Here is an 11,947-nt window from a genome sequence, read left to right as displayed (position 1 = left end):
CAAGCCTTTAAATTTATTACTGACTCCTAAGATACCATCTTAGTTTTTTTTTATGTTGAGCTTCAGACCATAAACTAAGATCATGGCCACTGGTCCCATCACCTCCTGGCAAATAGAAGGGGAAGAAATGGAGGCAGTGAGAGATTTCACTTTCTTGGGTTCCATGATCACTGCAGATGGTGACAGCAGTCACGAAATTAGAAGACGCCTGCTTCTTGGGAGAAAAGCAATGACAAACCTAGACAGCATCTTAAAAAGCAAAGACATCACCTTGCCGACAAAGGTCCGTATAGTTAAAGCTATGGTTTTCCCAGTAGTAATGTACGGAAGTGAGAGCTGGACCATCAAGAAGGCTGATCGCCGAAGAATTGATGCTTTTGAATTATGGTGCTGGAGGAGACTCTTGAGAGTCCCATGGACTGCAAGAAGATCAAACCTATCCATTCTCAAGGAAATCGGCCCTGAGCGCTCACTAGAAGGACAGATCCTGAAGTTGAGGCTCCAGTACTTTGGCCACCTCATGAGAAGAGAAGACTCCCTGGAAAAGACCCTGATGTTGGGAAAGATGGAGGGCACAAGGAGAAGGGGACGACAGAGGATGAGATGGTTGGACAGTATTCTCGAAGCTACTAACATGAGTTTGGCCAGACTGCGGGAGGCAGTGAAGGATAGGCGTGCCTGGCGTGCTCTGGTCCATGGGGTCACGAAGAGTCGGACACGACTGAACACACACAAGATACCATCTCCCCACCCCACAATGACACACCCTATTTACATACTGCAAACTGAAATTGTGTTGTCTGGAGAAAGCTCCTTAGGCTGCATCTCCATCAGCTGTTTTTCCCAGGCTGGAAAGTACATTAGCACAAATTGTATGGAATTTGTTTAAATCCTTTCAATGCACATGGTATTTGTGCTACTCTCAGTATGGATTGAGCCCCACTCCAGGATGATTACAATATTAGGAAATATAAAGTGTCCTACTCTAATGAGCTCCAAGTATTTTACAATAAAATACATTGTGCAATAGCCATCTGTGTCGTACTGCTAACCTGATGTTACAACTAAGGAAAGTGATCCTGTCTCTCCCACTCCTTTTTGCCACATCTTGACTGTGTGTGGATGTAACTATAAAAAGTCACCCATCAGTCAGCAGGATATTTTAATGTTGACCTAACTAACTTATTCATAAAAAGCCAGTCAGGCTACTCCTCAAGGGGTCTATTACAATCTATGAATGTATAATTGAAGAGTACTTCCAACACACACAAGAACAAGACAAAGAACAAACAACATCTTCACAACACAACATCTCTCAACCTACTGGGGAACATCCACCACCCTCCAAACACATTAATGAACAGAACATTGACCACCAACCACCACCGAAAAAATGTTACACCAAAAGGGACTCCACATGGACCCCTCCTGATGGACGCAATACCACACTAGATCTGTACATCGATTGCTTCCGCCGCAGAATCCAAACAGATGTGACCAGAAAACACCATCGCTTACAACAAAATCTAAACCATGCTGAAAGGAGAGCCATAGATAATCTCAGGAACAACCCAGACATTATAATTAAAGAGGCGGACAAGGGTGGAGCTGTTGTCATCATGAACAAAACTGATTACATCCAGGAGGCTCACAGACAACTTTCCAATACCACCTTTTACATAAAATTGGACTCAGACCCCACGGAAGAATACAAAAAAGAACTGAACAAGATTGTTAAGGAGCTACCCCCACACATCCAAGAACAGATCCTCATGAACACAGCAGAACCTCGACCAGGAACTTTCTATCTTCTACCCAAAATACACAAACCAGGAAATCCAGGACGCCCCATCATCTCAGGTATTGGCACCATTACAGTGGGGGTTTCCGGTTATATGGACTCTGTTCTGAAACCATATGCCATCAGTGCTCCCAGCTACGTACGTGACACCACAGATTTTCTGAGAAAAATACAATCTTTGAATAACCTTCCTAACAATACTATTCTAGTCACTATGGATGTGGAATCTCTGTATACCAACATCCCACACAACGATGGTTTACAAGCTATAAGGAACACCATTTCAGATAAAACCACAGCAGACTTTGCTACGAAACTCTGTCATTTTGTCCTTACCCACAACAACTTCAAATTTGGTGAGGACCTGTTCCTTCAGATCAACGGCACAGCAATGGGCACCCGCATGGCCCCACAGTATGCCAACATCTTCATGGCAGATTTAGAACAACGTTTCCTAAACTCCTACCCACTCAAACCTCTCTTGTACCTGCGTTACATTGATGATATTTTTATTATCTGGACACATGGTCAACAGACCCTGGACACCTTCCACAAGACATTCAATGACTTTCACCCCACCATCAACCTAACTATGAACCAATCTATGCAAGAAATACACTTTTTGGACACTACTATAAAAATACAGGATGGACACATAGACACCACCTTATACCGTAAACCAACTGACCGACAAACATATCTACATGCTTCTAGCTACCATCCCAAACATACCAAACAATCCATTGTATATAGCCAGGCCCTACGTTACAGCCGCATCTGTTCCAACTCTACAGACAGAGACTCTCACCTAAGAGATCTACAGCAAACCTTTTTAGAACTAAAATATCCACCTGATGAAGTTAAACAACAGATCGACAGAGCCAGACTGATACCCAGAGAGAACTTGCTGCAAGACAGACCCAAAAAAGAAAATAACAGAACACCACTAGTCATCACATACAGCTCCCAAGTTAAAACAGTACAACGCATCATCAGAGATCTACAACCTCTCCTAGACAATGACAGTTCTCTTTCTCAAGCTCTGGGAGGAAGACCCTTCATCGCATACAAACAGCCACCCAATCTCAAACAGCTCCTCACCCACAATAATACAAAAACAGGACTCAACATGGACACTGGTACCAGAGCCTGCAATAAACCCAGATGCCAACTTTGCTGCCACATAAACCCGGATAACACCATTACTGGTCCCAACAACATCAAACACACCATCTCAGGACTATTTAATTGCTCATCTTCCAACATTGTGTATGCAATCAAATGCCAACAGTGCCCTTCAGCTCTCTATATTGGACAAACAGGCCAAACCCTACGCCAAAGGATAAATGGACATAAATCTGATATCAGGAATCACAAGACAGAGAAACCAGTAGGAGAACACTTCAATCTCCCAGGACATTCTATAAAAGATCTCAAAGTAGCTGTCTTAATACAAAGAAATTTCAGAAATAGACTGGAAAGAGAAGTGGCTGAATTGCAACTAATCACCAAACTTAAAACCATGGAGAAACCTGGTTTGAACAAAGACATTGGATTCTTATCTCATTATACATAACAAAGCCATCTTTAACCATCTCACCCCTTGCCTTTCCCTGCAAGACTAATTGCAGCCGTTTAGAGTCATCAACAGGTTTTCCACACTTATCAGCCTATCACCCATTCCCACCACCCTTCTGAGTAATACCCCTCCCCACTCCCCCACTATATTTAAGGATCTGGTGACTTCTGTTTCAGTGTATCTGAAGAAGTGTGCATGCACACGAAAGCTCATACCAGGAACAAACTCAGTTGGTCTCTAAGGTGCTACTAGAAAGAATTTTCGATTTTGTTTTGACTATGGCAGACCAACACGGCTACCCACCTGTAATTGAAGAGGGTTCAGATCAGATTTAAAAGTGTGGTACAAATGTGTGTTCTCCTACAAATAAAATTAAAATATAGGCGTGGAATGGTGGAAAGTAGCTGAACACACTAGGAATTTTAAACATGAGCTTATATATAGGCCATGGGGACTACACCCTAAAGCAGCCTCGAGAGTATCATATACACTATATGGATTCAAAAACACATTCCTTTGGATTGGGGATTATTTTCCATAATCAAGGTCCCTGGAACTCTAGGGAAGGCTGGGATACTTGAAATTAGTTCTTCTAGATTGGGGGCACTCAGTCATTCAGGGAGGTTACATGATACCCTAAAACAGAGCTTTCCAAACTTTTCATGTTGGTGACACACTTTTTAAACATGCATAATTTCGTGATACTGTAATTCAGTTTTACTAGCAAACTGGAGGTGTTCATGTGACACACCTACGCACTGCAGTCGACACACTAATGTGTTGTGACACACAGTTTGGAAAGCTCTGCCCTAAAACAATGCTTTCATCACTGGGCCCCCTAGGTTCCGGGGCAACACAGAAATTCAAGTGGATTTGAAACCCCTTCCACAGAGTAAGAGGCAATGAGACAATCATAACTCATGGAGGCATAAGTTCAAAGTTAACCATTAAAATAGTGAGGGATATATGACAAAACTCTGTGGCTTTAAAAACGATGCAAAAACAAATTCGAACATTTCTAATGAAGTAAACATGCTTCCGACTGGAAGCATCAATTTGAGGTAGCAGGAAATTAGCAAAAATTGCTCTTGCCTCTCCTTAGATAGGGATCTGTCCTTTGTTCCTTTATGCTACTCTGTAAAACATTGTGTGTACATAGATGATGCTGTAGAAAATAATAATTACTGAGGGTCCAACATGCCTAAACTAAACAAGGAGGAAAGGTAAGTGGGCTGCGATTGCTAGAAGAGGTTTCATTTATTTGTATACATTTTTTAATGTTTTTGATCTGGGATTCGTAAATTTAATATAATCCCTTTTCATAAGCTTTTATCAAGCTTCACAACTTAGCTTGCGATAGATAACTAACATCCTAAGAAAGGAATCAAACGCTATCAGAGTGGGCAGTTTAATTAATAATAATACGAACTTTATTATTATATTTATAACATGCAAAAAATTCTGTACCAACATTATAGCGGTGAGCAGCATAAAATCAACAACAAAGTTGCATTCCTTATAAAAACAAAACGCATTTCAAAACCGTTGCAGATTTTTCACCCCGCAACCACTCCGCCAAGATTTAACCATCATGCAAACTGGAATTCTGGGAAGGTGCTGGAGAAGTCGGGCCTGGACTGTGTAACCGGATATTTTTATGGAGGCGGCCGTCGTGGGGGGAGGGGAGGTGTGGCAGCATGAAGTGCTTAGTTCAAAATGCCGTCCAAATCCCTTCATGTTGGCTCGTGGATATTATAGGACAAAAGTAGGAAATGAAAGGCTGCCTCCGAAAGAGAAAGCTCTTTAAAAAGAAAAAATCGACATCGCTTTATGGGAACAAAACCTGCAATGGTGAGCGTTTAGACGGGAGCATGTCCCAGGACTTATTAATAAACAAGCATACAATCACGCTGGATTTAAGGAAATCTGCAAATGCTGCATTGTACACACGATACTAGCGAGCCCCCCCATTCCGGTGCTTCGCCCACTTATGCAACATCACTGTTACTTGCACTGACTTATTTACCCTCCCTTGTCTATCAATCTACTGTATTCTATTTTATTCTATTCCCTCTACAGCTGATACGAGGGGGAGGCCGATAGGATGAGGAGGCTGTAATAGGACGCCTAGTATTGCAGGAAAAACCCCCAATACCAAAAGCCCTTCCCTTTCAGCTCGGTGTGAAACACTAACTCAATCAAGCCCCCTCGCTGTGTCCCGACTGCGCACGCGCGCCGGCCATCCTCTTTTCTTCCCATGACTCAGCCGAGCCGAAAGCCCTCCCCCCGCCACTCCACCGCTGACCTAGATTTTTTCATCCATTTCCACCTATCCATGAGCGACAAGGGCGTCACGTGCCTACTCGGTCACGTGGTGCTAGCTTCCATTTTGTGGCGCAGTCAGCGACCGAACTACCCAGTCGGGAGTTAGACGCCGTTGGGGAAGGTTCGAGGTTGTTGATCGCCGAGTGTCGATTGGCATCTGCGCTACCTCAATCAAGAACGACCGATCAGAAAAATACAGGTTCGTGCAGGTTTTGCAACTGTTCGAAAGGGTTTGGAGTCTGCGAGGAGAGTGGGCTCAGGAAGGGATGAAGCGCGTGAGGAAGGAATATCCAATTAGCGGGTCAACGGGGAGGGTCTTTTTGACCTTGTAGGTGTCGGAAGAAGGCTTGTGTTTGAAGGGTGGCTGGGCGCGGCCATATTAATTTAGGTACATATTTATTTAGGCCGCGGGGAGCGCAGGCGGTGCCGCTGCTGAAAAGTCGAAACGAGGTTTGCGGCGGGCTTCCGCCGCCATTTTGTGGAAGAAATGGCGTCTGGCGAAAAGCTCGGGCCTGCGGTAGAGCGCATGCGCGGGTCGGTCGCGCCGAAGCCTCGGTAGGGCTGGTCGTCGCCCCTATGTCATAAAAGGCGAAACGGATGCGTCGCTCTCTGATTGGCTTTGGGGAAAGGCAGTGCTTGGACGCGAATTCCGACTGGAACAGCAGGCGTGGAGGCGGGGCTTGTTTGCCTTTCTGCCTGCCTTGATGTCAGATTGCGGCAGCGAAAGGCGGAGCCGGTACTGCGGCACAGTCCAAGGGGAGGGCGATGCCAGCAGCTGCTGACCTATTTTTGTGGCAGCCATCTTGCTTGGGCATCTCTGTTCGTGGTTTCCTGCTTAACGCATTGTTTTTTTTCTACAGCTGATTCATCTTTAGATACACCATGAGTGGTTGTCGTGTATTCATCGGAAGGCTCAATCCAGCCGCCAGAGAGAAGGATGTTGAAAGATTTTTCAAGGGATATGGACGCATCAGAGACATCGACTTGAAAAGAGGCTTTGGATTTGTCGTAAGTGGAAATAAGCCGTTCATGTACAACTAGGATTTCAGTGGATAAATGAATCTGGGGGGGGGGGCGATCTGCCAGTGGCAAAATACTGCATCCAATTGTATTTTTAATGAAATAGAAGCAATGGTTTCTAAATAGAAATAGTTTGGTTTTTAATGTAAAGGTCAAATGTGATTTAAGGATTTGGGGGAAAGTGTAAAAAAAGCAACCTATGGCATTGGTATTTAAAATGTCATTCTGGTTTCTTACGTTAATTGGCTACAAAGCCAGAACTCAGCAGATCCTATTTTTAACAGGAGTTTGAAGATCCAAGAGATGCTGATGATGCAGTCTATGAATTGGATGGAAAAGAGCTCTGCAGTGAAAGGTAGATCATAGTTTCTTAACATGTCTTCCCCAGGTACTGTAGTTTTCTGATGTGAGTGATTATGAAAGCCTGAGCAATGAAATATATTGGTTTGGTCTGTCTTTCTAGGGTTACAATTGAACATGCAAGGGCCCGTTCTAGAGGTGGAAGAGGCAGAGGTCGATACTCTGACCGTTTTAGTAGCCGCCGTCCACGAAATGATAGAAGGTATCATGTACACATAGCTAGAGCTAAACATGGTCTAGAGGACCTGACAGACACTTAATTCATTTTTTATTAGATGTTGCTATTGAACTAAACATTTTGCTTCTTCCAGAAATGCTCCACCTGTAAGGACTGAGAATCGTCTCATTGTAGAAAACTTGTCATCCAGAGTCAGCTGGCAGGTTTGTTGAAACATGATTATCTGTTAGACATCAATTAATGGGTATGTAATATGTAATATATAAATTGTTTTTTACTAGAACTAATTTTTATCTTAAGTTTAAAACATCAGAATTATTAATATTTAATGTTTAAATACATTTTCAAAAGTAGATTAATGGTAGAGTTTTAATGTAATTTTACCTTGTTTTCAAAATCCATTTTAACCACTTTAAAAATCCATTTTATTTGCCAGCCTATCTGTGTCGTTGGCCTTATGACGAGGAGTGCCTGTGGGTTATCCTAATCGTTCTGTCTTGGTCACTCTTGGTTGGGCCTGGTTGACTTATCCAGTCAGCTCCTCCAGTGTATCAGTTGGCCACCTCTAGATCTGTGTTTGCTGGTCTAGACGTAATCGATGCACTTCCTTAAAGTGCCGGGTTGCAGCGATCCCCGAAAGTTAAAGAGCTCTGATTCCTAAGTTGAGAACTGTACCTCCTGTAACGCTTCGAAATAAGATGATGATGATCGAGAGAGTTGAAAAGATACGCATTAGGTGGTCGTTGGAATCCTGATCGCAGTAAAGTGGTCCTTGGTGTAACTTCACAAGATTAGAGAATGTCTGGATCCGCCAGTAGTCTGCTAATAGGGAGGGCTGTGCGATTAAAGGCTTCCTTCGACTGGGTAGTGTTCTTCACATGGTTGGCGAAGAGCCAGTCGGGCAAATACCATGACGGTATCTTCGATCGCTTAATGCAGTTTGCTGCTTGGCTAGCCTAGGGAAATTTTAATGAAGGTAAAGTAAACTATATTTTTAATGACATATGGGGCACAAAATAACTGGTGTTTTTGTAAATGTACTGTTTAATCATAAAACATTTCGGAATGCTTTTCTGCAAATAAACTGTTATGCATTCTGTTCAGTAAAATGTATAGAGAAGTAACTTAAATGTTAAAGATAGTTGAGCATTTTGCTTAAAGCAATTTGCTGTTTTCATTTATTTCGTGCCCTGATGTATTCTATCAAATGTAGAATTATCTACAATTGTGGCATCTGCCACATTGTAATTCTTAACACCTTTTCTTACAGTAGTATTTTTAAAATATTATTCATGAATATTGTTTACTGCTTTGTCTTAACGTGTTTGATCTTGTGTTAGGATCTCAAAGACTTCATGAGACAAGCTGGGGAAGTAACCTTTGCAGATGCACATAGGCCCAAGTTAAATGAAGGGTAAGTATCATGTAGTAATAGTGATTGAGGTATGGAGTAATTACAGTTATACTGTGATGATGTATACTGTCCTTTCCTGATTGGTGTCCTCTAGATGTGAGCATTGCTGTGCTGGCCTAAGTTGATAGGACACCAGGTTGGCAAAGGTTGATGTATAGTGTTGGAGAAAGTTCTCTATTAGAAGAAATAGTAAAAAGACTATAGTAAAATGTGCTTTTTCTCTTAAAACTTATTTTATTCACTAATTTGTATGTCCTGTTTTATACTACTAGGGTGGTTGAATTTGCCTCTTACAGTGATTTAAAGAATGCTATTGAAAAGCTTTCTGGCAAAGAAATAAATGGAAGGAAAATAAAACTAATTGAAGGCAGCAAAAGGCACAGGTAAGAATTCTAACCTAGAAATGTTGCATATTGACATGTTTGAGATCTCTGGGCAGAGGAGAACCTAAAATGAATATTTTATTCCATTACAGTAGGTCCAGAAGCAGGTCCAGGTCTCGTAGTAGGAGTTCCTCAAGGTCTCGTAGCCGTTCTCGCTCCAGGAGCCGCAAGTCTTACACCAGATCTAGGAGCAGGAGCCGTAGCAAGTCACGCTCAGTTAGTAGGTCTCCTGCCCCTGAAAAGAGCCAAAAACGTGCTTCCTCAAGTAGATCAAAGTCTCCAGCTTCTGTGGATCGCCAGAGATCACGCTCAAGGTCAAGATCTGTTGACAGTGGCAACTGAACAAATAGTTTGCCCTGGGGACTTTTAAAGCATACTTGCTATTAGTTGTGGTAAGTATGTGACTCCTGGGAAAGAGGAACTGAACGGGGGTTGGGGGGTTAACAGCTTTGTATATGTGGACCACACAAGTTACTGAATTAATTGTATTGTCTTTTTGATAATCCTTTTCCTGCTCACTTCATTAAGTCAGAAGTGCATAGCTTTATGTATATTGCTAGAGCTCTTTGAAGAAAACTTTTTTTGTATTTAAAGAGAACCCTACTTTTGAACATTTTTAGTTCTTGGTGTACTCCAGTATGACACTTCAGGTGTTGAAAACGTTTTATTGGCAGTAGAGCTCTACACCAGCTGTAAATAAAGCTTTATTTCAGATTTTCCATGCTTCTTTAGTGTTCCTGCATTGGCTTGGTCTCCATTATTAATTAAATAAAATGCTATTAAAGTTATGTGTTTTCTTTTAAAAAGTGGTTAGCATATAGTTGGTTTATATACACAATAGTTTACTACTGAGCAGGGAATGTAAGGGCAAGCTTTTCAGAAGAACAAATCATAATCTTCATGACTATACGCACGCCATTAGATTGGGGTTTTGAGTATAGGGGGAGCTGGAACTAGAACATATGTGGTAAATCCCTAAATTGCAGAAAAACGGCAGGACTGGAGGCTTGCATAATGGAATTTCTGCACTGACAGTATAAGATAGTAATGTATGCTTTTTCGTTTGTGTCTCTTGTCTGACTTAATACAAGTACAGGTTTACATTACGAAAGGCAACCCCTTCCCAATTTTTTTTTTTTGCTGCAGCATCTGCCTTTCCAAAGTAAACATTAGTTTTTGCTCACTACATTCAACCCATTTTAGTTAACCTTCAAGAGACTGCTATGGCAAAAAAGTCGAGCAGAGATGACACTGGCTCTTCATGCATCCATTGAACTTTACCAGGTTTTGTTTTGCTTAAAAATTGCTGTCTGCAGCATTTAAACCATTTGAGTGCTTAACAGTCCAAGAGGGTTAGAGGAAAATAGTGCACTTCCATTGAATTGTTTGTTCAAAAATACTAGACCAGATTTTAATCACTACAAAAATGTGGAATCTACACAAATAATTTTTTTTAACCACTGTGCCTAATGAATGACCCTTTTTAACAGCTTTTCTAGTTCAACTATTGGGCCTCCTTCCGTAATGGGTCTAGTGTCTGGAAATCCACCAGTAGCTTAACATATTTGAGCAGTTGGGGAGGAGAGATTGACATCCATGAGAATAAATTGGCCCTTCCAATTGTTCCAATTGCTCTTCAGATTATCAGGGCAGTTCACAAGAAAAGCACACAATATAAGGTGGTTTAAATGAATATGTTGAAATTTAATTAGAAAATTTAATAAAAATATATTTTAAAAACACAATTTACTTGAGGCGCTTTGAGACTGCAAATTCAGAAGCAGGACCAGATTGTAGGCCCCATTTCAAGAACCTTTACCAAAGGCTTTCTCTTTTCCTATGGGGGGCATATCACAAAAAAGGCTGATGCCAATGGCCCCTGCCCACTTGGTTCTGGGCTACTCCAGAGAGAAACCAGTATTGTGAAGAAGCTAGGAGGGTGTGTTTTTCTTGCCTTCTGCCATGCCCACGAGAGGCTGGGTTAATGCATGCTTTTCAATTGACCGAATTTATAGTGAGAGGACTGCATGACAAACATGCCCAATTGACTGCAGGGTGGCGATGGATGAGCTGATTATGGAAGGCCAATTCAAGTCCAGTATAGATTACTTGCAGCCTTGTAAGATTTTTTTTTTTTAGCTGGAGATTCAGAACAATTCTCGCTAGAAAGGGAGGAGAGGTACAAAGTCGAAGCAGCAGTATTTTAAAGCACTAGTTAGTAATTCTTGCGCGGAAGAGTGTCCGTTGCGGGCCTCTGCAGCAGCACCTTGCACACTGCCGCATTATCGCCAAGACGCAGGCGCCGCTGCTACTGGGCGAGGCGGCAGCTCGCGAGCCCGAAATCGGGAGCCGGACTTAATATTGTGTCAACTGCATTTCCAGACTGTTAAGCACCTCCGCCGACGATCGCTTGTCCTATCAGTATACTTCCGAGTCACTCCGTGCCGCCCCTTAAACCGCATAAGGAACCGGGGACTCTGTCACATTTGTGGAGCCGCTGCTTCTACGTCCCCACCTCTGCAATGCAGGGATAAAGACGCAGCTAGAGCAGTTCCCGGTGACTCCCCGCTTCCCTCCCCGCCTGCAATGCGGAAGCTAATGAGCATTTGCTGCATATATATTTCTCAAATGCCGACAAGCTAACGCGAAACATTCGCAGCTTAGGTCTTCCTTTTCTGGGGTGGGGGCACAAGTTGCTGCCCAGCAGCTGCATTTATACCAAAGCGCTGCGTTTCTCAATGGGCAGCTTCCCCCTTAACTCAGCTAGCGCGGGTGGGGAGCAAAACAAAATGGCGTCAGAACCGCCTAGTTTTGTGGGTCTCGAGAATTATGCAACCATATCCCTCCCCTCCCTCCTGGTATCCGTGTTTCAAAGTCTGTCGCTCTG

The 11,947-nt window shown here is 42.7% G+C and overlaps 1 protein-coding gene across 2 annotated transcripts; it reads left to right on the top strand.

Annotated features, from left to right (window-relative positions):
* The first annotated feature begins 5,777 nt into the window (after positions 1 to 5,777).
* SRSF5 (serine and arginine rich splicing factor 5) lies at positions 5,778 to 9,779 on the top strand. 2 transcript variants are annotated; one of them, XM_033146820.1, is made up of 8 exons: positions 5,778 to 5,904; positions 6,566 to 6,713; positions 7,010 to 7,080; positions 7,189 to 7,287; positions 7,397 to 7,466; positions 8,604 to 8,677; positions 8,950 to 9,060; positions 9,153 to 9,779. In XM_033146820.1, the coding sequence occupies exons 2-8, from the start codon at positions 6,588 to 6,590 to the stop codon at positions 9,400 to 9,402; spliced, it is 801 nt and encodes a 266-aa protein (XP_033002711.1). In that variant the 5' UTR covers positions 5,778 to 5,904; positions 6,566 to 6,587; the 3' UTR covers positions 9,403 to 9,779. The 2 variants fall into 2 exon arrangements, with proteins under 2 accessions (XP_033002711.1, XP_033002719.1); XM_033146828.1 differs by lacking the exon at positions 7,189 to 7,287.
* The last annotated feature ends 2,168 nt before the right edge of the window (positions 9,780 to 11,947 follow it).

The sequence above is a fragment of the Lacerta agilis genome, chromosome 1, assembly GCF_009819535.1.
Source record: "Lacerta agilis isolate rLacAgi1 chromosome 1, rLacAgi1.pri, whole genome shotgun sequence".
Taxonomy (NCBI): Eukaryota; Metazoa; Chordata; class Lepidosauria; order Squamata; family Lacertidae; genus Lacerta; species Lacerta agilis.
The sequence above is the reverse complement of the archived record's forward strand: the minus strand, read 5'-3'. Positions and strand labels throughout refer to the sequence as shown.

Bases quoted from the DNA above. Each gene is read 5' to 3' on its own strand.
- SRSF5 (XM_033146820.1), top strand. From the start codon at position 6,588: ATGAGTGGTTGTCGTGTATTCATCGGAAGGCTCAATCCAGCCGCCAGA. The intron at 6,714-7,009 runs GTAAGTGGAAAT...TATTTTTAACAG, and splicing joins AAAGAGGCTTTGGATTTGTC to GAGTTTGAAGATCCAAGAGA. The intron at 8,678-8,949 runs GTAAGTATCATG...TTATACTACTAG, and splicing joins AGGCCCAAGTTAAATGAAGG to GGTGGTTGAATTTGCCTCTT.